General features: G+C 39.1%; 1 protein-coding gene across 2 annotated transcripts in view; it reads right to left on the bottom strand.

The window, feature by feature from the left end:
- Positions 1 to 5738: 5738 nt before the first annotated feature.
- The window catches only part of NCK2 (NCK adaptor protein 2), an 85740-nt gene continuing 67286 nt past the window's right edge, over positions 5739 to 24192 (bottom strand). For both annotated transcript variants that reach the window (XM_038140106.1, XM_038140196.1), the window contains exons 4-5: positions 17605 to 18326; positions 5739 to 8355 (exon numbers count right to left, since the gene is read on the bottom strand). In XM_038140106.1, coding sequence (XP_037996034.1) covers positions 8161 to 8355; positions 17605 to 18326 — 917 coding nt within the window. In that variant the 3' untranslated portion in view covers positions 5739 to 8160. The remainder of the gene's footprint in view (positions 8356 to 17604; positions 18327 to 24192) is intronic.

The following is a 24192-nucleotide window of genomic DNA, read 5'->3' as shown; positions in this document are numbered from 1 at the left end:
ATAGCACACACCATAATTGTAACAGTCCCAATAAACAGCACAAACTGGCATTTACAGCTATAACACAGTATTATAGTTATATGCCAGTGTAAAAACTCCACTATATCAGCCTAAACATGGATTGATGCATTCAAGCAAATCACTTCTCCAAAGCTGCTACTGATGAATTGCAACGCTCTTGGAGGAATCCTTGCTATTCTGTCTGTTCAATGCTGGAAAATACCAGACAGTAGGTCAAGAAGAAACTTCAGCAAGGAATAAAGAAGGGATGGGCCAACAATCCCAAATACCAACATAAGAATTTCACTGCCCCTGTTTTGATGAGCATGCTGTGGTGGCATTTGTGGTAAATATGCAGAAATACTGGCCATGTATTTTCCCACTTCCCATTTCAGAATTGCAGACACTTAGCCTGTTTGAGCACCTTCCACAGTGAGAACACATGCACTGAAGCTCCAAAGTCAAGCTGCCGATTCAAGGGGGCATTGCACCATCCTATAACCACCTCTGTGAGCAAGAACAGGTTTGCTCAGGCCATTTAGTTATTTGCTTGATTATCTGTTCCCTGATGTTCCCACAGCACAAATACAGCTCCATGCAGAGAAGTGGGCCTGCTCCTCTGCAATCTGAGGGTGTAAGGGAGAAGTGTGGAGCAAAGCAATCATTCCTCTTCATTAGGCAGGCTCTGAATATTAAAGGTTGTAAATGAAGGAAAGAGTAGAAATACTCGAACACAAGAAGAAGGAGAGGAAAAAATGAAGAAGCTCTAGGGCACAAGAGAAAACAGGTGAGAAAAGCAAAAAAAAGCAGAGTAGGAGACCAAGCACAAATGAGGCAGGAAGACAAGGCACATGAATAAAGCACAGGACAAGCAAGATTCCTGGAAGCTCAAGCAGCTTCAATGAAAATTATGCCGAACCACAAGCAACTGCACTAGGAAAAACACAAGAAAAATTATGCATCTGAGTCATCATAAAATCATTGCAGTTAACAGTAAAATAATTAAAAATTCAAGCAAGGGGACTGTGTAGAGCCCTACTCTGAAAGATTCAGATCTTTAATATGCACAGCTTGATTTCAGATATACTCCTGAAGGTGGCTGGGTTTATTCTTCAGAAATTCTAAGACTATTGCAGAATTAACATCCTGCTACCACTGAAAAATGCAATCTCCTCCTTCCATAAGTAATCAAACTAGTTCCTGACACTGCATTATATAATGAGCTTCTCCATTATTACAGTTTTAGAATGATTTGCAAGCTTTTACTACAGAGCATTTGATTTCAACCGGAAGGGTAACCTGTTCCCTCTTTTTCTTTGTTTCTTTTCTAAAGAACGGCCAGAGTTCATTCTATTAGGACAAAGTGCTTCCCAGAACTATCATGAAGGAGGAAAGCACCTTTGGCTCTGGTTTCCCCAACACAGGATAATGCAATTCATCATGAAGAGTATTATTTCCCAAGAAGCCAATACTTGATGGAAAGGCCATTGTTCCAAATGATCCACAAAGTTCCAGAACGGCAGCCAAGGACCAGAAGACTTTCCAGGAACTAAAAAAACTGTAAAGACAGATGCACATGTATTTCTAAGGAAAAATTTGGAGAGGAAAAAAAAAAAAAAAAGACAAATCTGATGTCAATTTAAGGAGATGATTCTCCAAGACCACTGTTACACAATATGGGATGTTGCCATGAAAGGGGCCCATGACTGCTAATCTAGTGCTCATCACATGGCAGAGGACTGAGTTGAGAATGATAACTCTTGAAACATGCTCAGGCTTCTAATTTTTACAGAAAAAGTAATACTAAAGAGCATCATAAGGCTGACAATATAGGTATGGTTACATACTGCACCAGAAATGCCAGCTAAAATGAAGATATAATTTCTCTTAAACTACTCCAAACTTCATAGCGGAATGATTACACAGAGACAAGCCAGAGAAGTGGCACATCTGATCTCTGTTAGCACAAGAAACAACCCTGAGACATATTAACACAAAACGTCCAACACTGATAATGTCAGCATTCACTGCTGAATTAGTAAGGGCAAAGGACAAACATAACCAGGTTTAATGAGTTCCCTGTGCCATCTACCCATTCCTGGTGGGTTCTTCAACACCTTGTTCTTCTCGTCACACTGCACTCAGTGCTTAGCCCAAGCTAGTTACACAAGAGCCCTGATACTGTGGAAATCTCTTCTAACATACTCACAGTTGCCCTCTCTTTGGTGAAGACAGGTTGTGGCAGCACAAAGACAGATCAATGGCAGTGCAAAACCAAGGAACATGAATTAACACCCCACTTTTCACTGGGACATAAATCTGCAAAGACTTTCATTAGGAAAGCTGTCATAAACACCAGAACGCCTAATTTTCCTGGGGCCTCAACATTCACATTCTCTCCTGCAGTGCTAATTCCTCCGAATTTACTTATGTATAAACACACTGTACACCTAAAAAGGGTTAAGTTTAACTTCTACAAATTAGCTACGTATTTAAATGAAAATAAACATCCTAATTCTACAAAGAGAAACCATCTAGACACTTGGTTAATGACGCCAGAGCCTGTTCTCTCTAACTGTCTGCTGCTGCCCTTGCCTGCAATTCTTTATGGCTGTATTATCATCACCATCATCTCTGGACTTAGTATTCCAAACATACCAGCTGCCCACAACTGAAGGGCTTCTTTGCATTACCAATTATAATTGCACTGAATGCACTACTAGTTCTGTGACATAAAAAGGAATTTAAAAAAAGCCTCATCAAGCTTATTTCAACTTGAGAGAGTTGAACCCAGGTGAAAAACTAAGTCAGTAACCCACAGATCCCACTAATTAATTACCATACAGATATATGTATCCAACCTAATGGAGATCAAAATTAAAAAAAAAAAAAAAAAAAGTAGCCAAGTAGCCCATTATTCACCACCAGTTTCAGTTACAGTGAGAGAATAATTCCACTTAACACATTCCCTGAGGCCTGGCCCACACTCAAGAGATGTTTTTTGGGAAGAAGCTTGGAAGCAAAATCTGTCTTAAAAACTGGAGCAAGGCATCTCTTTTGAAGTCTTCCCTCAAAAATCAAAATAAAAAGCCCCACCACCAACAAAGCAGTGCCCAAAATCCCAGTTCTCCCCTTTTTAAGATGCCTATTTTCTACAGTAAGACATTGAGATCAACAACTTTATCCATCCATTCCTTCAATAAAATGGACTAAATCAACCTTAATTTGTTAATCTTTGTATTATTTCATGCATTCATGCCATATGATGTCAAGCTAAATTTCAAAAAAAAAAATCCATTTAAGAAAATAGAAAAGAACATTTCTTACCTGTTACTCTCTCCTCAAAACTGTGGACTCCCACTGCTGAAGATAATCTATCAAGTTAGTCTTCTCTCTTCTTTCTTTTTCTTTAACCTCCCACTCTTAAACCATTCAATATTACCACATGGGAAAGAAAATGCAAGGAAAAACTTGTCTAATATGTCAATGGCTACATGCCACTTCTATTAGTCAGCTTCTGTATCAGCTGGGTGAATAGTTCAAGTAACAACAGGGGAAACATTCTATTTTCTAACAAGAAAAGACACACTAAGAATATGCCAGAAAAAAAAATTACATTTTAAAATACAAAAAGAGCATAGAGTTCCAGCAGCACGTAAAAGATCAGAAAATACTACAGTTTTAAGAATAATATATGTAAATTATTTTTCACAGTAAGTCAATTTAGGTCAAAAAACATTATGTGTTGATTTCTCCACCAAATTATAACTATATTCAACAACATGAATGCCCACCTAAAAACAAGACAGCAAGCTATTGCTTTTGCAAGACAATGGCACAAGAACATACATTAGCTCTTGTTATCACATACTAAAGCTGGTGCACATTTGGGTGGCAATTGCAGTAACCTTTCTAGATTGCACAAGTGATTTACCTGTTAGTCAAAATAGTGAATGAATGGCAGCATTTACTTGCATCCTTTCATTCACATGGTACAGGTAATGCCCTTCAGGACTGTGCATGCTGTACTCTTGCTGGCTTGCACTTTTCCACTTCATAAAAAAGGCACTGAATTTTGAATGTACTGAAAAGAAATTAATAGGAAAGTTCACAGTTCCTAAAGCATTTTAAGAGATCGGTGTTACTTCAGCAATACAATTTTCACAGCTTATTATATGTTAACAAGTTTCCATTTAAAAATGAGTCATCCCGTCCCACTGGAGTAAGAAAACAGAACTTGTCAGATTCAGATTGTAGCGATTGCCCAAGTTTCATTTACATCTGAAGCACTGAATTAAACTATCTTAAGACCCAGAAGAAATGAAAGCCTTTACAGTTATTTAGTAGTTTTTGCCAAGTAAATTGTCAGACCTAGTTCAAAGGACCTGTAATCCATTTTCTAGTTTTTTTATTTATAATTTAGGCAAAAATCTGACCCATTTTTACAGGTGAAATTGTATGGTGGCATTTTGAAAGTACTTCAACTTTGTGTTATAACAGAAGTTATTGTTATAAGTGTGGAAGGTCTCTATTTCCCCATAATGAAACCATTAAACTAGACACGAAACTTTACAGTACAAAAAAGCTGCAATAAAGGTTTGGAGGAACAGCTGTAAACTTTAGGGATTTAGTATACATTCATGAGACATGAAGATCTGAATGGAGAACACTAAGCACAACCATTCAAGTGTGGGACTTCAGAGTTTGTTCATGCAGTCAAAGATGTTAAATACCCAACTGCACGTCTTCATTGCCTCTTCTCTCCTCAAAAGCAAAGAGTAGCAAATCCTTTGCTTTTGTAACACAGTAGGTCCATGTGAGTTTACCTGGCATGTTCTCAGGGCACTTGTATATTAAACCTTTAGTAATTTGTCCCCACCTAATGTGATACCACAAACAGTCAAGGAAACATCAAGTGGGAGCTTGTCATCAAGCTCCCAGAGCTAAAATTGTAAACATGGATCTAAACTTTCTGTCATTGTGTGGAAAGTACAGCAACTGTTATGGATTCACAAGTCATTCACATTCCTCCAAAGACACCAGCAAGGCAAGAAAACATTAACAGCTGTATAGGAATAGTACTTAGAAGGACAACTTATGCACCTGTATGAATCAGGTAGGATGGCAAAAGCCAGACTAAACACCATAAAGAAAAATCACAACTTCTACTCCATCAGAAATTATTTGAGCCTTTAATGAGTACTGTAAGCTAAGAAATTCAGGTCACCATGATTCCGCTCATATTAAAAAAAAAAAATCCCACCCCCACCACAAGTTTTGACAAAAAGGCTCTAAGTAGTCAAAAAATAAAGGTGAGATTTAGTCAAATAATTGAAAGGTGAGTATAAAATAGGAAAATAATAAAATCCACATCTATTGCCCCTTTACGAAGCGTATAGTACTGAAGATTATTAATGCTTAAGCCAAGTCCAACAAATGAGATCAAAAATGCAGGAAAAGGTGGCAAAATTTGTATGAACATATCTCAATAATGATGGGAACAACTGAAGAGCTATTAATGAGCCTGTTGAACAGAAAGCATGCTGATAAAATACAGCATGGGAAAAACCAAGGTGAGACTTACTTGAAAAAAAAGAAAAGAAATTACTCGAGCTAGTAATTTACAGGTCATAAACTAACTAACTGTTTCCAAAACAAAGTACTTTACAATTTACAGCTCAAGACACAGAAGCTGTTTACAGAGGATGAGGTAACAAAAACAAGCAAAGAAAATTTGATAAATCCATTAAAATATAAAGCATATAGTAAAACCTTCATTCAGATGTCTATTTGATTTAGTTCTAAGCTACTGTGACTAGAAAGGAGTTAGGAACTAAGAGAGCTTGTAAAAATGGACTCTAGAAAAAAAGTGATAAAAGATTGCAAGAGGTATATGAAGGCTCCTGAAACAGGAAACACAAGGAGTATTTCACGAAAAAATTAACACGGGGCATGAAACAGTAATTAGAGTAATCTGTTTACTGAAAAGATAAACCATTCCCATATATAATTTTTGCAAATACTACCAAAAGACAATAAGACTGAAAAGCAATTCACTCAAACCTGAAAATGCTCATTACAACATATAGCTGACTGTCTTAATATTATTGCCATTCCCGGTACATGCTTCAATTCGCCTAAAGAAAAAACTAGGTATTAGAAGGGAAATCCCTACATTCTCAACAAAATTCACTTGTGAAGTTTAAGAAGCCCATTGTGGAGTCTTTCAGTAGGTAAGCTGTAAACAACTGGCACTTCTCACCAACTTCCCAAGGAAAACTTCTATCTTCTTAGAAGACAGTTGTGGGTAGGTGCTCTTCAGGATAATGCATGATCATTTTGGATTGCTCTGTATCACTGCTTTCTTTCATTAAGCTTTACCAAGCACAAGTGTCACTGCCCAATTTTTAGTTAATGCACATACAGAGAAATACATTTTTTAGTTCCAGTACAAGCTGTCAATTCAGAAAACCTTACAGAAATAAGATTTCAAGAGTGGTGAAAAAATAGTACGTGCACAGAACTTCAGAAATTGTACCTGCCTCTTGGATCTGAGCAAGACTGCAGATCACTGGCAAAGGTGCCAGTGCAGTCTCCTGACAGCGGCATGATTTACCCCAAAGCAAGCCAGACAGTGCTGGTATCTGCCTAACCTGCTCTAGAGTTATACACAGAGGTAGTTGCACTCCTACTGGCTGAAACACAGAATAGGTAAGAAATGTGTTTTAACAGCAAAGAGGTACCAGAAAATAGGTCCATCTTGAAGATTTCATTAAAGCTATGAATGGACTTAATCATCACAGAAACAAGAAACACAGAGCTCATTTGACACTGTCTTATATCAAAACTGTCCTCTATTGTTGCAGATGATTTCTTTTTAGGCCACACAAATTCCAAGACAAACAAATTCATTATTCACTCTATTTCACCTTGCTAAAATAACACCAGGACTACCACCCAAGGATAAATCCAGTACTCCATCATGACATAATACCTTTTTTATTACAATATCCAAAAAACTGAGTATGCAAGATTTTGAGATCTCATGATCCGTTCTTCAATCTCAGGAATGTGCCATCTAAAGACTGTATATTTAAACCATAAAGGAGTTTAAATGTAAAGAAAAGAGAAAAATGCATTTTCTTCATAAACATTCTGTGTGTCTCTTCCTACCAACCACGCCATCCTCTGTAAAACCCGAAGATTTCTTTCCGTAAAGCAAATATATATATAGTGTTGGTAGCCCGCCCCACCCTGTCCCAAGATCAGTTTTTATTAATCTTCTGTATTAGTGTCAACAATCAGCTACAGATACATATTACTTTGAGAATTAAATACATAATCGTTTAATTCAAACAAGCAGAAGGGCAAGAGGAAAAAGCATTATGTGGATGGCACATTTGGTTGTAGATTACCGAAACATTCAGCCTTTACAATTCAATTATTCTTTCTCTAGTAATCAACTTTCAAATAAAATTTCTCTTTGTTGCAATTACAGACCAAAATACACTAGTTTTCTTTTACTACAATCTTACCATAGTAGTTTAAGAAGTACTATTACAAAATGCTTTTAATTAGTGTACTCTTTACGAAGAGTCAGAGAGGCAATGTAACAGCAGAGTACAGTGTAAAGAGTGCTTCTAGGAACTAGGAGGTTTTGTATTATCCTACTCGGTAAGCGATATAGCTACAGAACTCACAGCCACAACTGTTATGTCTACTCTCTCTCACTTAAGCAGCTGCAGCTTCAGTGCATTCAAACTGTGCCCGATGTCTCTGAATGGAGAGTTCTGCCTGCATGAGCAGTCTGAACAGATTAACACTGGTTTGAATTGAAAACGCCCCTCCTTGATCTGAGCTAACTATGTAAACGTACACAGGAGAGGGGCGTTTTGAACTCTGCTGGGAAGGTGAGTGCTCGCCATGGCCACGCAAGGGAAACTCTCAACCTGAAGAGAGGTGGTCAGAGGTTAACAAAACTGGAACACAAAGAGAGGCAAACAAAAAAAAAAGGACAAACAGCAACTGACAGAGCAAACACTTTAGAAAGAGCCTATTCCTTAAGCCTGCTTCAGATATTGCTCTGCTCTATAAAAGTGAATTTAGGACCTAAGGCTTGTAAGTTATAAGAGGCCCAGGTGGCCAAGTCCATCTTCAACGTCACTGAAGTGCTTTCACAAGATATAGCTTTTCCCCGTGTTCACTGGTGAAGATGGGAGCCTTTTTGTAGTGTTCCACCAACTCATCCATAGTATTAAATCGCCGCTGCCCAATACAATAGACATTGTCCACGAGCTGCACCTTGAAATGTTTGTTCTTCCCCGATGCCTTCAGAGATACTGAGAAGTCACTGGGCTGTTGAGAAGAATTGAAAAAGAAAGAAAAAATTACATAGAAGAGAACAAAATGACAGCATAATTTTGCAGTTTCAGGAACAAACTGTGTCATATAGTTGACAGTAATTTACATTAGCCATAGCTCAGTGCTTTAGCTCCTTAAGAAACCCAATAGCCTATTATTCAATAAATAATTACCATTGTTATTAACGTGAGCAGTTAAGTCAGTTAAGTGAAAGCTCCCAGATGCACAGTCTGAAGCTGCCAATTACATGACTAAACTGCAAATATTATCTTAGTTACTCAATCTAGAAGCACAAGAATGTCAAGGAGAAGGGAAGAATTTTTATCATGCATGTCTTCCTCACTAGAGTGCCCAGGAGAAAACAATTACTGCAATATTGCTTGGGCGAGATGAAGAAAATTCCCCATTTCGCTTTTTTTAAAGCCGTGACCACTAGAGGGCCATTCTTGCTTTGCATTGCAAAAGACAAAAACACATGCATTTTTTATCTTCATTACCACATGTATGGGGAATAATTTCTCCCATTGAGTACACTTTATTTGTAAAAAAAGATAAAGCTACAGAAGAAAAACACCGTACAAATCTCACCATCGCATCACTACCCACAAAAGACAGAATTTATGCACTAATTAAATTACTCAGGACATAACAATTTCTAATGCTAAATCTCTTCATCCTGGCAATCAGCTTTAACAAGGAGAGTGCCGTCATCCAAACAGGCAGAATGAGACCATTCCACTTCCTTCACCACATGCCACCATAGGAGGGTAGAAAGGACACAGTGTCCCTTGCTTCCAGCTGAACTCTGTCTCCAGCCACCTAGTGCTGCTGGCTGCCCACAGAGATGGTGTAGAAGCCTGGGCAATAAAGATTTAATGTGCTGCTATCTATGCCTCAAATACTAATGACCATTCAAGAAGGCAAGTTAGAAAAGGAGGTGGCTGGAAAGTGGGGGATGTGCAGAGGTAGGGTAGCACCCTCCTGGGGGCAATTTTCCTGTTCTGGTCTGTGGAGACCACCCAACACAAAACAATGCAGGCATTGGAATGGGGTCAAAGAACACGCAAATCCAGTAGAGGGGGATCAAGACTACCAAAAGACCCTCAAAGCTCCCCCATTTCCATAAAGTTCCAGAAGAGTATTCTGATGCCTGATTCATTTATACGAAGAGCAAGAAATCTAATCCTAGGGAGGGGAAAGCTTACCTATAACCAGGTAGCCCCACAAAGCCTTGGTGATGCACTGCCCAGGCCCTGGCTACCCTGTTGGCTAGATTGATCCTGGATCCAGGGCTGCAGATCTCCTTTCCTCTGCAATCTGATCTCCCTTTCATTTTCTCTTTCTTCCCTCTTTTCTTTTACTATCGCTCTTACTATTACAGAGTAGGGGCAAAACATGAATTTCTATGCCAACTGTGTAGTTTGCTAATAAAACTTCATGAGCTTCTTTTGAACCCTTGCAGTTTTTGCCATTCTTTGATGAATCTTGGGTGCTCCCTACCATGCAGGAGTGGGATAGGACAGATGGGAGCATGGGTTTGCCCTGTGAGAGGCATATGGAAGTAGGTGTCACCAGCCAGCAGGAAAATTAACAAAAAGAACACACTGGAGTTTGTAACAAGCACTTAATGTAGTTAAGTAATGCCTGGTGCCTGGAGTAAGTAATACTCTGGAGGTACTACTGCAGTGTCTCAGCCCACTGAAGGCATGGCTTCAAGCACAAACCACTGAAGGCACGTGCCAGCCAGGCTTCTGACACAACCTTATCATGTCCCTTGGTCTCTCCCCACCACACTGCTGCTTTGGCTGGGCCAGCACTGCAAACCTGTGCTTGCCCAGGTTAAACAAAACCCACCTAGTTCACAGCACTGCCTCAGGAACAATCCTGAGCACACTCATGGCACAGCAGAGGACCAACCAGAGGGGTCAGGACCCCTCACACGTTACTGCTGACGCCACACGTCACAAAACCACACCCTGAGTCCTCTACACTGCATTTATGAGGGTCAAATGCACACTGAGCACATACCCAAATGAGCTGAAGGACAGCATTTTCTCAGATATGCTGTCTTTATTCCTGCAATAAAACAGGTCTCTGCCCACACATCCCTCATGTCCTGCCTATCGCAAAATCTCATCTCTTGCATCTCCCTCTCACCTGTCTTAGGACTAATGCTTTCTCTGCCTTCCCTCTGACTCCATGTGCCCTGCCCACAGCAAACAAAGCTCCCACCATGCCTGTTGAGCTGGCTCTGGTCCAACTCCTCAGACTCGAGCCTCAGCCTTGGGCAGCAGCTCTTCTCCTTTTGTTCTACTAAAGGCAGCAGCAACCTCTCCACACCCTTGGCCTAACCCTCTTCTACCTCAAGCCACTACATTCCAGATCAACAGGCATCGCTTTAAAAATTATTTTATGCAACACCCATAGGATAATTATTTGTTCCATCTATAATCCAGGGTCACCAGGCCTTGACCGGGGCAGCGCTGGCTCCATCAGGAAGGCTTCCTCTGGCACTGAGCAGCCACTGGCTCAAAATACATGGAACGCTCTCTGTGACTGCCAAGAGGGGACTGGGAAGGGTGGGAGAAAATGATGGAAAGAAATGTGCATAAGAAGGTATCTCTGGGACTTCCAGTGCTCCACCCAAGATACATTTTGTGCCCTGTCGTCCATCCCTAACTCCAAGTATGAAAACTGCTATTTTATGCCAGCTATCTCTGATATTAAGCCCCTGCCTCAGCAGTATCATAAAGAAGGCTGCACAGAACTCACCAAGACTGGCTTATTTTCAACACCTACCCCACTGGGTTAAAGCTAACCTGGCTGTACAAACGCTTTGCTGTGGTCAAAGCCCTGAATGCAGCATGGACAAACTGTCCAGCAGCCATAGCCACATAGGCCTGGGACCTGCTTCCAGTGGAACCTCCATAGTCCCAAGCAGCAGCCATTAAACTAACAAAGCACAGGCCTGCACAAAGCTCTCCAGAAGCTTTGGGACCCTGGGTCATGGAGAAGAAATTTAGGGCATGGGCAGTATGCTGATTGTTGTGCCCTGAACACAGGCAGGTCTGTAGGGTCTCCCCAAGGGCAGACTGAGGCAGCAAGTACAGATTAGCCAGTTAGGATTCCAAAAATAATATCAAATCTTGCTGACTAAGTTCTGCTGCTTCCATGGGTGATGCCTACACCAAACAAAAACCAGTAACCAAAAGGCTCTCAATCAAAACAGAAGAACAAGAACTTACAAATGGGAAGTTCATAATCTGAACTAAACTTTCTTGTTTGTTTTAGGAACAGGAAACAATGTTATGGCAAAAATTTAAAAGTAAGTAGAAATAATCACTTTTCTCTCAAAAACCTTCTAATATTTTCTGACAAAGCAGTTGTTTTTAGCATGTCAAAATTATGAGTTTTCTAAGCTCCTTGTATCTGTTAAGAAACATTATTTCTAGGCCATAAAGGATGTGCTAATGGCATGCAGAAAGATGCTGGACCTCTGACCTACTGTCCTATGACACAGACACTGGCCATACTTCTATCGTTGTGAGCTGATCCACCTAATATATTAAATACTCTTTCTACCAGTTTAATTATAACCATAGTGAATGAACAGTTCTCATGAACTATTGTCTATTCTCCACAGCCCTGGAGCCTGCTAGTTTGATTGATACATAAGTTGAAGACATTATCATATTTTCTGCAGAATATGTTACAAAGTTTATTTTTTCATTATCTGATTTAATCTAAAAAAATGTAAAAAGCGGAAAGGCTGATCTAACTCTTTTGAGAGTCATCATCCGGTGCAAAGAGATGGAAGAGCTCAAACAGCTGTTGCAAAAATCCTGAAACCCTTTATTAGTCTCAGAGCAGTAACTTCCATGGACTCAAGAATGAACAGCAAAAGCAATTTGATCTGTTTTTGTTTTTATTTTAGTTCCTTCTTGCCCTAACAAATGCAAATTCATTAAAAATACTATTTTAAAAAAATCTAAATAAACTATTGCTCTTAACACTTCCATTTCAAAGTATGCTGGTTTGATGCAGTTTCAATTGGTTCCCTGCTGTCCTCCTTGGATTTGCTCCAAGTCTGTTTATTTTATTTACTATTTAAGCTATTTTGTTCTAACTGCTGGCCAATTTTTCTCTCTTCTTCCTCTTAAATTAATTGCTACATTTGGATGTTTACACACTAACTTTTCCAGGAATAAAAGACTCACATACACTAAAGAAAGGCACATCAGAAGTAAGCTTTAATCCCTTAAATCTATAGAACAGTTGATGATTCTGCAACAGAGTTACAGAGCATAGCTTTGTGGCAGGGAAACTATCAATATTTCTGCACCGCCATAACTGGAAAGACCTAAACCTGAAAAAACTAACCTGAAGTTATATCAATTCCTAAACCAGAAAATTAAAGATTAGCTTGAATGCACCTACAGTCCAGTGTAGTAGTACTTTGAATTGTTTTCAATTCCTTTAACACCTGCTTATTTCTAGAGATGACCATGAGCTAGTTGGTGACTACAGCATGTGAAAATAAATGGTAGGAAGTTGTTTCTTTATTTCTTTGGTGAGGAATTGAATGATCTTTAAAAAAAAATAAATTGAAAACTACCATGAAAACAAGCGATAAAGCAATATAAGGAAAAAAAGGAAACAGGAAAAACAGAGTTCCATCTTCACATTGAGGAATTTGAGAATGAAATTATACTTTTATCATTTATAAATGGCAAGGTTGTGAAAAACAGTTCCCTCTGAAAATATTTTAGTGATTCTGTAACTTATTTCAAATTTTCCCTTTCAATCCAATTCCGTGTGCCAATGCCCTTTTTCCAAGAAAGATATTCTCACACACTCATTCTTCAAACTATTCCAGACCCTTTGAGCTCCCACCAGTGAGCCTGTCCTGGGGTACCCCAACTCCTTCCACTTCCATACCCAAGTTTTCCCTCACTTCTCCTCTTACTCAATCACCCAGCCAAAAAACTCAAAGTCATGGCTCAAAGATCTAAGGTCAGGCTGGAAAGAGCCATCTGGTGGAGTTAATTCCTTTTTCTACCCCTTCTGTTTCATTTGGATATAAGCAAATACCATTCTCCTCCCTATGTAATGGTCATGTTCCAAAATCAATATTACACAGGTCACAAATATAAATTAGTTTCATCGATCTTCAACTACAGCTCCAATAAAATTTCTGTTCTTCCATTTAAAATAAGCTACTAGGATATTTTCTTACACCTTTTTTCAAAGAAAAACCTTGTCTTAATGTCTACTGTACACAGTTGCAGGATTAAAACCCCAGGAAAACAAGGAACACTGAATGCTACAGAATGAGCACCTCAAACAACACTCAAACTCTGAACCTCTGCCTCCTCCTTCTATTGTCATTATTGCTAGACAAAGAACGGAGAAGCTAAATATGATCTCAAAAACTGACAAATCCAGTCGCACCTACAATCCTCAGTATCATTTTAATATGCCTAAAATCATAATCTTAAAACTATACTCTGCAACTCTGTTTAGGATGGGTTACAGTAACTTGAATGCTATGACACTACCAGCAGAAGGTAGCCATTACTTCTTAATGAATAACTGCTCCTGAAATCATCCAAAAACTTGCACAGCTCATTCAATAGCATAGGCTGAGAAAAATAACACCTTCTCTGCTTCATGAGAAGACCTCATAGGACTACAAAGCACTGGTGTTTGCCTGATGACCAGTTTCACAGCCACCTGCAGAGGACTGCGAGGGGCCCACAAGTTCTAACAGAAGCTCCCTTTGAAGTTTAAGGGTGTCTGCAGCAAAGGCTCTGCTCAGAAGCTGGAGGTGACACACTACAGCTTCCTGTTAGCTGCAGTACTAGTTAGCACACTTGTTTCCTGGTGTGAACCTCAACAAAACAACCCTCTCCCACCCAAATTTGGTTCTATACTCAGTGAAATCTGAGATCTTCAAAGCATGACAATCACTCAACCAACCAAGAGCACCAGTATTAGCCAAGACCTGTTTGTCTCGAGTTAGGAACTACACAAAGAGAGCAAAAATCTGACTGCTGAAGAACCTGCAATCCAAAAAGTGGCTCTACAGAGACTGCATAGGTTAAATCTGCTTTTTTTTTTCCTCATTGTTTTGTTACTTAAAAGAGACAAACTGCAGATTTCATTAACCTAGCTGCCTGCAACAGAAAGAACAACTAGTTAGCAGTATTTCTAACTAGGCACATACCCAGTTCTTTTCAATCTCCAAAACTAAGGTGACATTACCTAGGTATAACACAGTTGGCAAAAACGTTATCTGTAGGGAACTGTGCCTGTTACATAAACTATGGGCTTAAATGGTTCAAACAAGTTTATGGTTCTAATAATAGTATTTCGTAATTAATGAAGATAATCAGCCACCTAGCTACCTTACAGAGTTCATCTCAGGTTATTCTCCTCTATGGTAGCATCCTCTAGATCTAAGTGTTACTGAGGAAAATATTTTTGGCTAAAGGAATCTAGCTGTGAGATAAACATCTGGCAAGTTAAACCTAGAGAAATATTGTAAAATCTTGCAACTACTAACACTTGAAATGCAAAAACATGACAGTCTCATCAAGTGAATACCAAATAATACAAACCTTCATCTATCCAAGGACAGCTTTTCATAGCTCAGTAACAAGAGCAAAATTGACATCTAAGGAAAACTTTTATGCAGACCAATTTTTATAACTATGGTGATGGAAGGCTACAGAAAACTCTAAACCAGGTCAAAAATCAGGCACAGGATTAGGAGCATGACTCACAGTTTTATCTATGGACCTTTCTAGAAAGGAATAACCCCTGCATTCCTAGCATTAAAGGTGAGTTAACAACACAGCATAGTGGGAAGTGCTGGTCTGGTGGTCAGATGAGCAAATCAGAGAGCTGACAACTTGGCTCTGTTCAGGCCGTTCTCTCTAATCAAGACCATCTGCTCAGATTGTGAAGACACTCCTGGTGACTTTTAGCCACAGCATGAACAACCTCTGTAGTCACATGTGTGAAATACAGCAACTGTCAGAAATTCATGAGTCATTGCTAAACTCTTTCTTTATTCCATACATAATAAGTTTGAAATAGATTTTTATGATCCTTTTCTCAATGCTAGCAAGTATGCCCATTCACTTATTATAATATCACTTGTGGGACTCCAGGGGAAAAAAACTAGCAATCCCCAGTGTTTTATAATTCACATACATAAACACACTATATGGGCAGATGAAGATTAGGACAGATGAAAGTTTGAAATGCAGTAAATTATTTCTTTAAACCTAATAAAAACTAAAACCCACATGCAGCACCAATACACAGAGGCATTTACGTGCATAACTGCAGTTTTCTCATTGCTAAAAAAAGTCTCAAATACAGGGTTTGCAAGACCAGATAAAGAGTACAAAAAGAAGGAAAAATGCTAAGTTCCTCAATTCAGTGCTTTTTTTCTTTTCCTGCAGGTGTGCAAAAAACTTGCTGTGATATGAACTGAATAAATTTTCTGTTATCCCACTAAGTGTTAGATGCTAGAAATACTTTGAAGACCACATTCTGAATGAATCTTTTTGTACCCCAAAGCAATGATTTCCAGCAACAATGCAGGAAAAAAGTTTGAAACTGCTTTGAATGCAAGGATTTAGTGTTATGATGTCACATTAAATAAAAAGGTTACTGAGTTCTTTCAAGATATTTCATTTGCTCCAGAGACAGACTCTTAAGAGCTGAAAAAACAAGCTGTAGCATAGTGGTCACTGTGGCATATCGTGTCCTGAGAAATGGGTATGCATTTTTGTATTTTAAGTAATGTATTAATTTTCAAACTCTCCTTCTGGCACTTTCCCAAGAGCTGAAAGGAAATTGATAGCCACAGTCTCAGGATAAATCACAATGAAGCCTCTAGATCTGAACGTGAGCTTCTACCTGCTGGACCGACATGCCAAGAATCCACCACATCCAGTATGCCTCTATCTGACAGGATGTTGATAGAAAAAGAATGTTGGGAAAAAAAAAAAAAAAAGAATTACTGTAATTTAATGATTACCATAATCCTCCAGTGGCTTTGTACATTTTACAAGACCGTGTGTCCCACATCAGTCTTCTGTTGACTAAACAAACTTGATTCCTCTCAGCCTCTGTAAATCAGTCATGATTTCTAAATTCCTATTTTATTGCCTATCTTCCTCTAGTCTATTTTTATTTAATCTCTAACTTTTTTCCTGTTCTCCTGTGGTTTATTTGCATTTGCCTTTGTTTAGTAATTATAATTAAGCAGAAACAGGAATTCAGTGACACAGAGCTTCAAAGAAAGGGTAGTTCGATAGCTATCACGTTTTTTACGGAGCAAATTCATCAAGGAGAGGTGCCTGAAATTTAATCAGACAATACTGTCTTCAGATAAAAACATCTGGAACTGTTACGAAGTTGTTCTTTGTCAATTTTCTCAATGTTATGTACGACATAAGATTAAAATCCGTCACCTTTTCAAAATCACAGTCAAAGGGTAATTAAATTTTAGTGCTTTAACTGCGAATTCTCTGGCCTCAGCATACATTAAAGTCTTTTCACCTGAATTTTAAATCTGAACTTTCAGAATGACATGAACCATAATCAGCATTACTCAGATCCCTCTGATGCCATCAAGGGTCAATTTACAAGGCATATGTGTTGCTGACTTAACCCTCTCTGTTGTATATAATAACCTTAACAACTAGATATAATAATAACTTTACCTTATTACAAACTAAATTATCTAAGTAGATCAAAAATACATTAAAATGGAATTTTTAACTAATAAAAAGCCAATGTAATTATTAAATTAAAAGCAGAACTGAACTGACCAATGCAAAGATTCTGTTTGAACATAGCTTTAAGATCAAATCAATGACCAAATTTTCAATCACCTACAATTATTTTATCTTGTAGCGCTTTAAATTTGAGGATTGCATGAGAAACACATGAAAAGCCAAAAGGAAGCCTGAAATATTTACTTGACTGTCCACAAATTTAAAAAACCCCTGGATAATACAGACCACAGCTGTTAAATTTCAGTGTAAATGTCACTGCATTTCACTGACAGACCAATTCTCACGAGAATGGAGGGTATTGGTTGGGAATGCTGAAGCCCTGCTCACTTCTTTAAGGGTGAAAAGACAAGGAATCTGTAAAGCGCCGTGCTTGCTAACCCATGCACGGGGAGGGGAGTTACAAACCTGTGGGCTGAGCACCACTTACCGAAGATTCACTGTCTCTAACAAGGAAATCTCCTTCCACTCCCCTTTCGTTCAGGGCACACTCGGCTTGGTGCCGGGTAACGTTCCCGTAATACCACTCTCTTCCAGCAAATCGTCCGGTAGAAGATGGTCCCGTGTAGCTTATCTGAGGAGGATGGGAAGTGTTCATGGAAGGACCATCACTAATGATTACTACATAGTTTTTAGGAACAAGACCGATTTGACCTCTGGAATTTTTACATTTCCACCATTCTGGGTCATTTTCTGGCTTTTCAATGACTTCCATCGTTTCCCCTTTTTCAAAATTGAGCTCTTCATCTGTGACTGAGCTGAATGGGTACAGTGTCTGAACGATGTGGAGTACTTTGGTGCCCTGGCCGTTACTCATGGAAGCGCCTTTCCTAAGGCTGAGAAAGCTGGGGGAATCTGCAGTTGCCTCCTCAACCTCCTCTACCACATAGTTCGAAGGAAACCAGCCGATCTGTCCGTTGTAGCTCCCTCTCCACCAGCCGTCGCTGCACTTCTCCATGACAATCACTCGGGACCCTTTGACAAGGGACAGCTCATCCTCCCTCTCAGCAACATAGGCAAATTTCACGTAGGCGGGAATGTTAAGATCATAAATCCGGTCGGCACTGCTGCCGTTGGAAGGGTACTCTGCGTCTGTGCTGGGAGTGGGGGAAGCGTCTCTCGCACTCGTCTTTCTCTTGGTTTTTCCCAAACCTGTTAAAGACAGAAACGGGAAGCGGTCACTTGGAATACTTGTCCCCAGACTGCAAAAGCTGGATGTGGTGACATGTGCTACCCTCACTTCAACAACACTGCTAAATGGAGATCTCCTCTCTAATACTACATCGTCTGGGAAATAGCAACACCTTTAAGAGATTCTTGTTAACATCCAGCTGATGCACCATTAGGTAGAGAGCAATCTGTGTTATAATGACTTCTACTCTCTTCTCAGAAGGAGCAGAGTTTAAGCACACTTAAACACAGTGATTTCTTCACTGGGAGAACAGCTAATCACTGAAACCGATTCTGAGCTTGTTGTTATGTATCTTTAAATTCCAGCCAAATGACCATGCCTTTTAATTTTTGAGATGACTTCAATTTGGCTCAAACAAAAAGTGAAAGAAAACCTACAAAAATTAACGAGCACAGAAATAAAAGCTAAAGTTTCTCTGCAGACTGTATTGCTCTCTTTGCTCTTGCAGTACCCAGGCAGGCACAGCTGCAATTCCTTCCAACTGCAACCCCCCCTTCCAAAAGCCACACCTCTTTCACCTACATTTCATCACATACTGTAACAGCAGAAATCTGATGGTGAGGAAGACCATTTGCATGTGTTTCCCTATAATCTGTAAATTCTGGTGTCCTGTCATGGCTTAAATTATAGTGTTAAATACAATGTACAGAAGAAACAACAATAACATTGACCACATCACTTTTTTAATTAGAAAAACCATACTAATGTCTGTTTAAATACAGAAAAACTGCACAACACACTTGGTGTACTTTTCAAACTTTTGCAGCAACCCCTCCTTAAGCTTATATACAAACAAAATAATAAATAAAGTGAAGAAGTAGCCCTCTCTTGTGAAATTCACTTATAAGATTTCTGAAAAACAAAAGTTAATGTCTCAGTATAGCACAACCAAGCAACGCTCAAAATATTATGCAAGGGACAGAAAGCAAAACCATCACAGAAATAGGAGCATTTGTACTTTTCTCCATGCTCATAGAGCCTGAGTGGCAGGTGAGAGATTTAGTTTAGACACAAGAGCACACATGCTGATTATAGAATACTTAATGGAAGGAAAATAAATAAAGGTACTTTGTTTTTGTTTCTTCAAGTAATCTGAAGTAAGGACATGCATGCTATTTCATTTTTAACTATTTAGGCCTATTTAATCCAGCCACTCCACTGCCAAAAAATGTGTTTTAATATATTTAGATAAATATGCACTTGCATATACAATGGACATCTTCAGCAAAGCTGTTTGGTCACCACAAAACTTCATGCTTATTTCACAGTTATCTGTAACAGCACAGACTAACAGTGCACACATAAGCATGCAGGGATCGCTGTCTAGAAGAGTTAAAAATACATTAATTAATATGTGGTCTTATGGTCTCAGAAGATGGCAGAAAATTCTGATGATCCTAAAGTGTTTCCTGACCTTCCCCAGCAGGGCCTTGTTTCCTGCTGTAGCCTGCTACATCCTATTGTCATTCTAACTGCATCACTCCAGCCAAGAGCCAGTGGCTGCACTCTCAGGCAAAATAAGGGAGGCAGCTTATTGTACTAGGGGAGACAATCACAGGAAAAGAGTGTACAAGCGAGTACTAATCAGAAGCTGGTCAGGCTCTAATCTCTGCCAAGGCTGGAAATTTTCATCAGTTTAGAGATCATTTTTAACCAAAACGACAAGGATGTTTCAGAACTAATGAGCATTAAATTACAGTGATATAAACAAACACAACTTAAAGGTCGCTCTGTTAAGAAAAGGGGGAAATTACTTTTATAAATTCATGGAAAACAAGCAACTTTATTTCAATAGATTCAATCTACATAAAGCCCTCCACTGAGACTAAAGCTTCCAGATGGAAAACTTAGGCTTTTATTGGCTCAGTAATGAAGATATGCAGTCCATTTCTTGGAATTACAGCAAAAGAATTAATGAAAAAAGCAGTAGATGGTGAAGCAGCTCACCTACCTAGCTGAAACGCAGAGCACAGAGATAACTGTGAGAAATGGGGATGTAGACTGGCAGGAAAATGCCATAAACTTAAGTATCTAGAGAAAAAACTGTTTATAAACAGGTAAAAATCCAAAATTTCTCAAAAACCCTTCTGAAATCTGATAAAGGTATCTGAACATTTAGGAAAAAGTTATCATTCAAGCACTGCCTTTCATTTGGAGTTGCATAAGTTCCCTCTTTTTTCACAGACTTTCCAATAGTGCAGCTGACATTTCAAATACTGCTTCCTATCAGGCCCATTAAACATAAATAATTAAAAATTTGGGAAAATAATTTTAAAAAGAAACATAAAGTTTCTAATTTTTATCAATAAAGACAACTGGAGTTCTTCGGTTTAATCTTAACATTTCACGTGAACAAACTTTTTAAGGCTGAGAGCATGGTAATGATTAACATTTTGCAATTGCAGCAATGTGCACCAAAGGCTTTCCAGCTGGTTTGACCAAAGGAACGAACTATGCAGAGACCCATCTGCAGTCAGGCACAGCAAAGGGCATGCACATTATCTAGGAATAATTTCTAATGTGAGGTTGCAACATTCATAACTGTGTCCATGACTGAAGAGGAAACAAGTTGTTCCATGAGCAGAACATGGAAATCTGTTCCTGTATATACCTCCTGCTGAGCTATTCCTCCTCTTCCTCCCCCTTCTGCTGCAGGATTCACAGTAAGTCCCCCTACTGTATGACTGCTTTCACATCCCCAGGTCCTTCTCATATTTCTAGGTCCCCACTGCCATCTCCAAAATGCCCTCAAAGCACACTCCATCTCCCCTGGCGCTCCCCTCCTCCCTACCTTTCTTGAGCTGGCCAGCCAAGCACAGTGCCTGGTGTCACCCTGCCTCTCAGCCCTCCCTGGACTGAGCAAGAGCTGGGGTTGCTCTGGCTTCTCCTCCAGTGAGGGACATCAGCAATGATTCTCCCAAGCACAGACTTAGAAAACTAGTTAGTTTATCTCTGCCAGTCTGTCAAGTTTGCCTAAAATTGGCTGAGTTATCAAGGATGGACAGATGGACGGACTATGACAGCTGACTGCAACAGCATGACTAGTGTAAGCTTCATTTCCTTAGGAAAGTCTAAAAATACAGTTTAGTAGGATGGCTCATCACAGCTAAGCAAGACTAAAGTTAGGTCAATTATAAACTTTGTATATGCATCTATAACAAAAACACAAATATATTAAAAAAAGAAAAGTACAATCTACTTAAGTCATCTCTGGAAGAGTAAACACTACCATTCTACTAAGAGAAATGTTCACTTAAGGGGATTCATAAGGGGATCCCTATTCTTATGTCTGAATGGAATGAAACACATATAAAGGATTTAATGGAAAACAAAACATTCAAGCACTCTGGGAGTCACATGTAGAAAAGCTGAATATACTTGCAATTGCAGTCATAGTTTTGGCATGTTTTATTGTTTTTGTTCTAATGAAAACCTATCTACTGATCTATCTACTTATCTACTACAACTGTGCTTTTCCTACTCTGACTCACCGGGTACAGTTCATCTGTAACCTGTGGAAGCCACAATCCTTTGTAACACAAATAGTTGTCGTAAGGGGTAATCTAAAGCAAGAGGTTAGCTTTCAAGTGAGAGGAAAAGTGTGGAAGGAAAAGAAGAATTGCAAAGCAGCAGAAAGCCTGTTTTGCTACTGCAATTTGTAGGAAGTAATACTATTCACAATCTACAATAATCCACAGTAAATTACTTCATTTTCACTTTTATAAATACATTGCCAAGTGATGTGAGCTGGTATAATTCTTAGGATATATTACTGAGACAAAAAAAGAATCAACTGGCTAGCAATATTTCCAGAGAAGGGACCCACTGCAAATCCTCTTTCTCTCTGCAGTGAAAGAAATCCTCTGGCCCCACGGTTAGTCCTAGGGAAACTCAGAAACGTGCCTGTCGCATCACTACGTGCTGTCTTCCTTTCCTAGCTCAGCTGTGGCTCTAAAGAATACCTTCTTTTTGAGCAGCAGGCTGAAGACTAGTTTCCTATGAATTTGCTTCCTGTCACTTAAGTTTCCATTGTGCAAGCACCCTCTCATTACCAGCTTGTCCCTGAGACAGTCATTCCATTGTACCTGTAAGATCCTCGAGCCTGCACCTCCAATTCCCTCTCCCCACAGCATTTCCAGCCTTCCCACCTCATCCTCCTTAGACTCCCATTAGGAAATGTCTTGAGCTCCCCCAAACCCCAAAGCTCAGAGTGGTGGAATTTCCCTGTGGTCCATCTCCTCTGGCGCGATGCCAGGCAGTGCCAGTTCCCCTACCCCTACGTGTGTCTCCTGCCATGCTGGCCATGCTCCTGGGCCAAAGGTTGGCTGCCTGTCAGCACAGATGCCCCAACTGCCCAGGTGCTCCTGCTAAAAACAAAAGGATTTCTCTCTCTTTTCTGCCTTCAGTGATGGCACTGAAATAAGGTTGCAAAGCTACAACCACTATCATAGGATAGACACGTTTAACTACACTTAAAACATACCTTATCAAACATATACATAACACTTGCATAGAAAGGGATTCTCGCCAGTAGTATAGGTTTGTATTCCATTGGCTAATTATGGTTTAATATTCCATACTACCTTTACTAGGAAAAGCCTATTTACAAAACAGACAACTTCCTAATTTTTCGAAGACTTATTTGACAAGTCTTTCCACGTTCCTGCAAGCTGGTATCCTTGACTGAAACTGATAAGCGACCACATTTTGTATTTTAACTGCATTTGATCATCCCCAGAGATGAAAGAACATCTCCACAGGCTTATCCATACTCACGGCTATTAACTTCTGCTTAAGAATAACATGAACCAAACATTAAAGGTATTTGCAGTCAAATTCTGTAGGATTCCCTTCCCAAGACTGCTCACTAAATTTGTAAAATCTTGCATGTAGCTTAACTTTAGACTAAATACAGTTGCATTTCTTTTTTAAAGGAATTTTAAGTTGATTTGATACCTGACTTTTGCTAAAGTTGATTTGCTATTACTGTCTTTTGATTTCATATTACTGCCTTTTCTATTTTTCCCTCTTCTGTATACAAAAAACATTATTCAGTACCTAATGACAATTTCTGAGAAATTGATCAGAGAAATTGTCTCTGATTTTAATACATAATTTTAATATACAAATAATGAGCAAAGATATTTTTTGCAGCTCACCTGCATATCAAATCAAAATCACAGGACAGAAAAACCCAAAAACCCTTTCAGAAAAACACTGTAATACAAGAAAACTACTGCTTTGAGAAACTGTGAGACACCAAATTTCCAAAGCAGAATTCTTCAATTCAGAACTCAGTGAAAAAGACCAAATACTACTAAATACAATAGATACAACTCCTTAAGAATCTTCCAATAGCTTCTTATTCAAATATCAAGAACAATTAAGGAAGGACACTCTCCCCCCCAAAAGTGACCTTTAAGCTATAGAATACACTGCAAAACCAACAAAAGTGTCTCAATACAACTGAGTTTTGAAAACTACTTCCTCTTTAAGGGACTAGAGTTCTATTAAATGTTGGAAAAGCCAGTTTTAAGTCTAAATATGCAGCTGGAAATATAAAAATGGAGGCTGCTGAGTAAAGCTGTTAGTTCTCCCCAAGGCAATTAGAAAGACAACTATTTGTGCATTTTCAGCTATTGCCATATTTACATATCTGAATAGATTTTTATCATAACAAGTTGGAACTAATTTTTCTATGATGTATTCAACCCCTCATGTTTGAAATTAGTTTTTGATCAGTTATTATATATTACTACAAAGCTGTAAGTTGGCAAAAAGTAACTTGAGCAAGAAAAGAGTCAAAGAGATAGCCTGAATTAATAG

This window comes from Motacilla alba, chromosome 1 (genome assembly GCF_015832195.1).
Source record: "Motacilla alba alba isolate MOTALB_02 chromosome 1, Motacilla_alba_V1.0_pri, whole genome shotgun sequence".
Lineage (NCBI taxonomy): Eukaryota > Metazoa > Chordata > Aves > Passeriformes > Motacillidae > Motacilla > Motacilla alba.
Note: the sequence above shows the minus strand (reverse complement) of the source record. Positions and strands in the feature narration are given on the sequence as shown.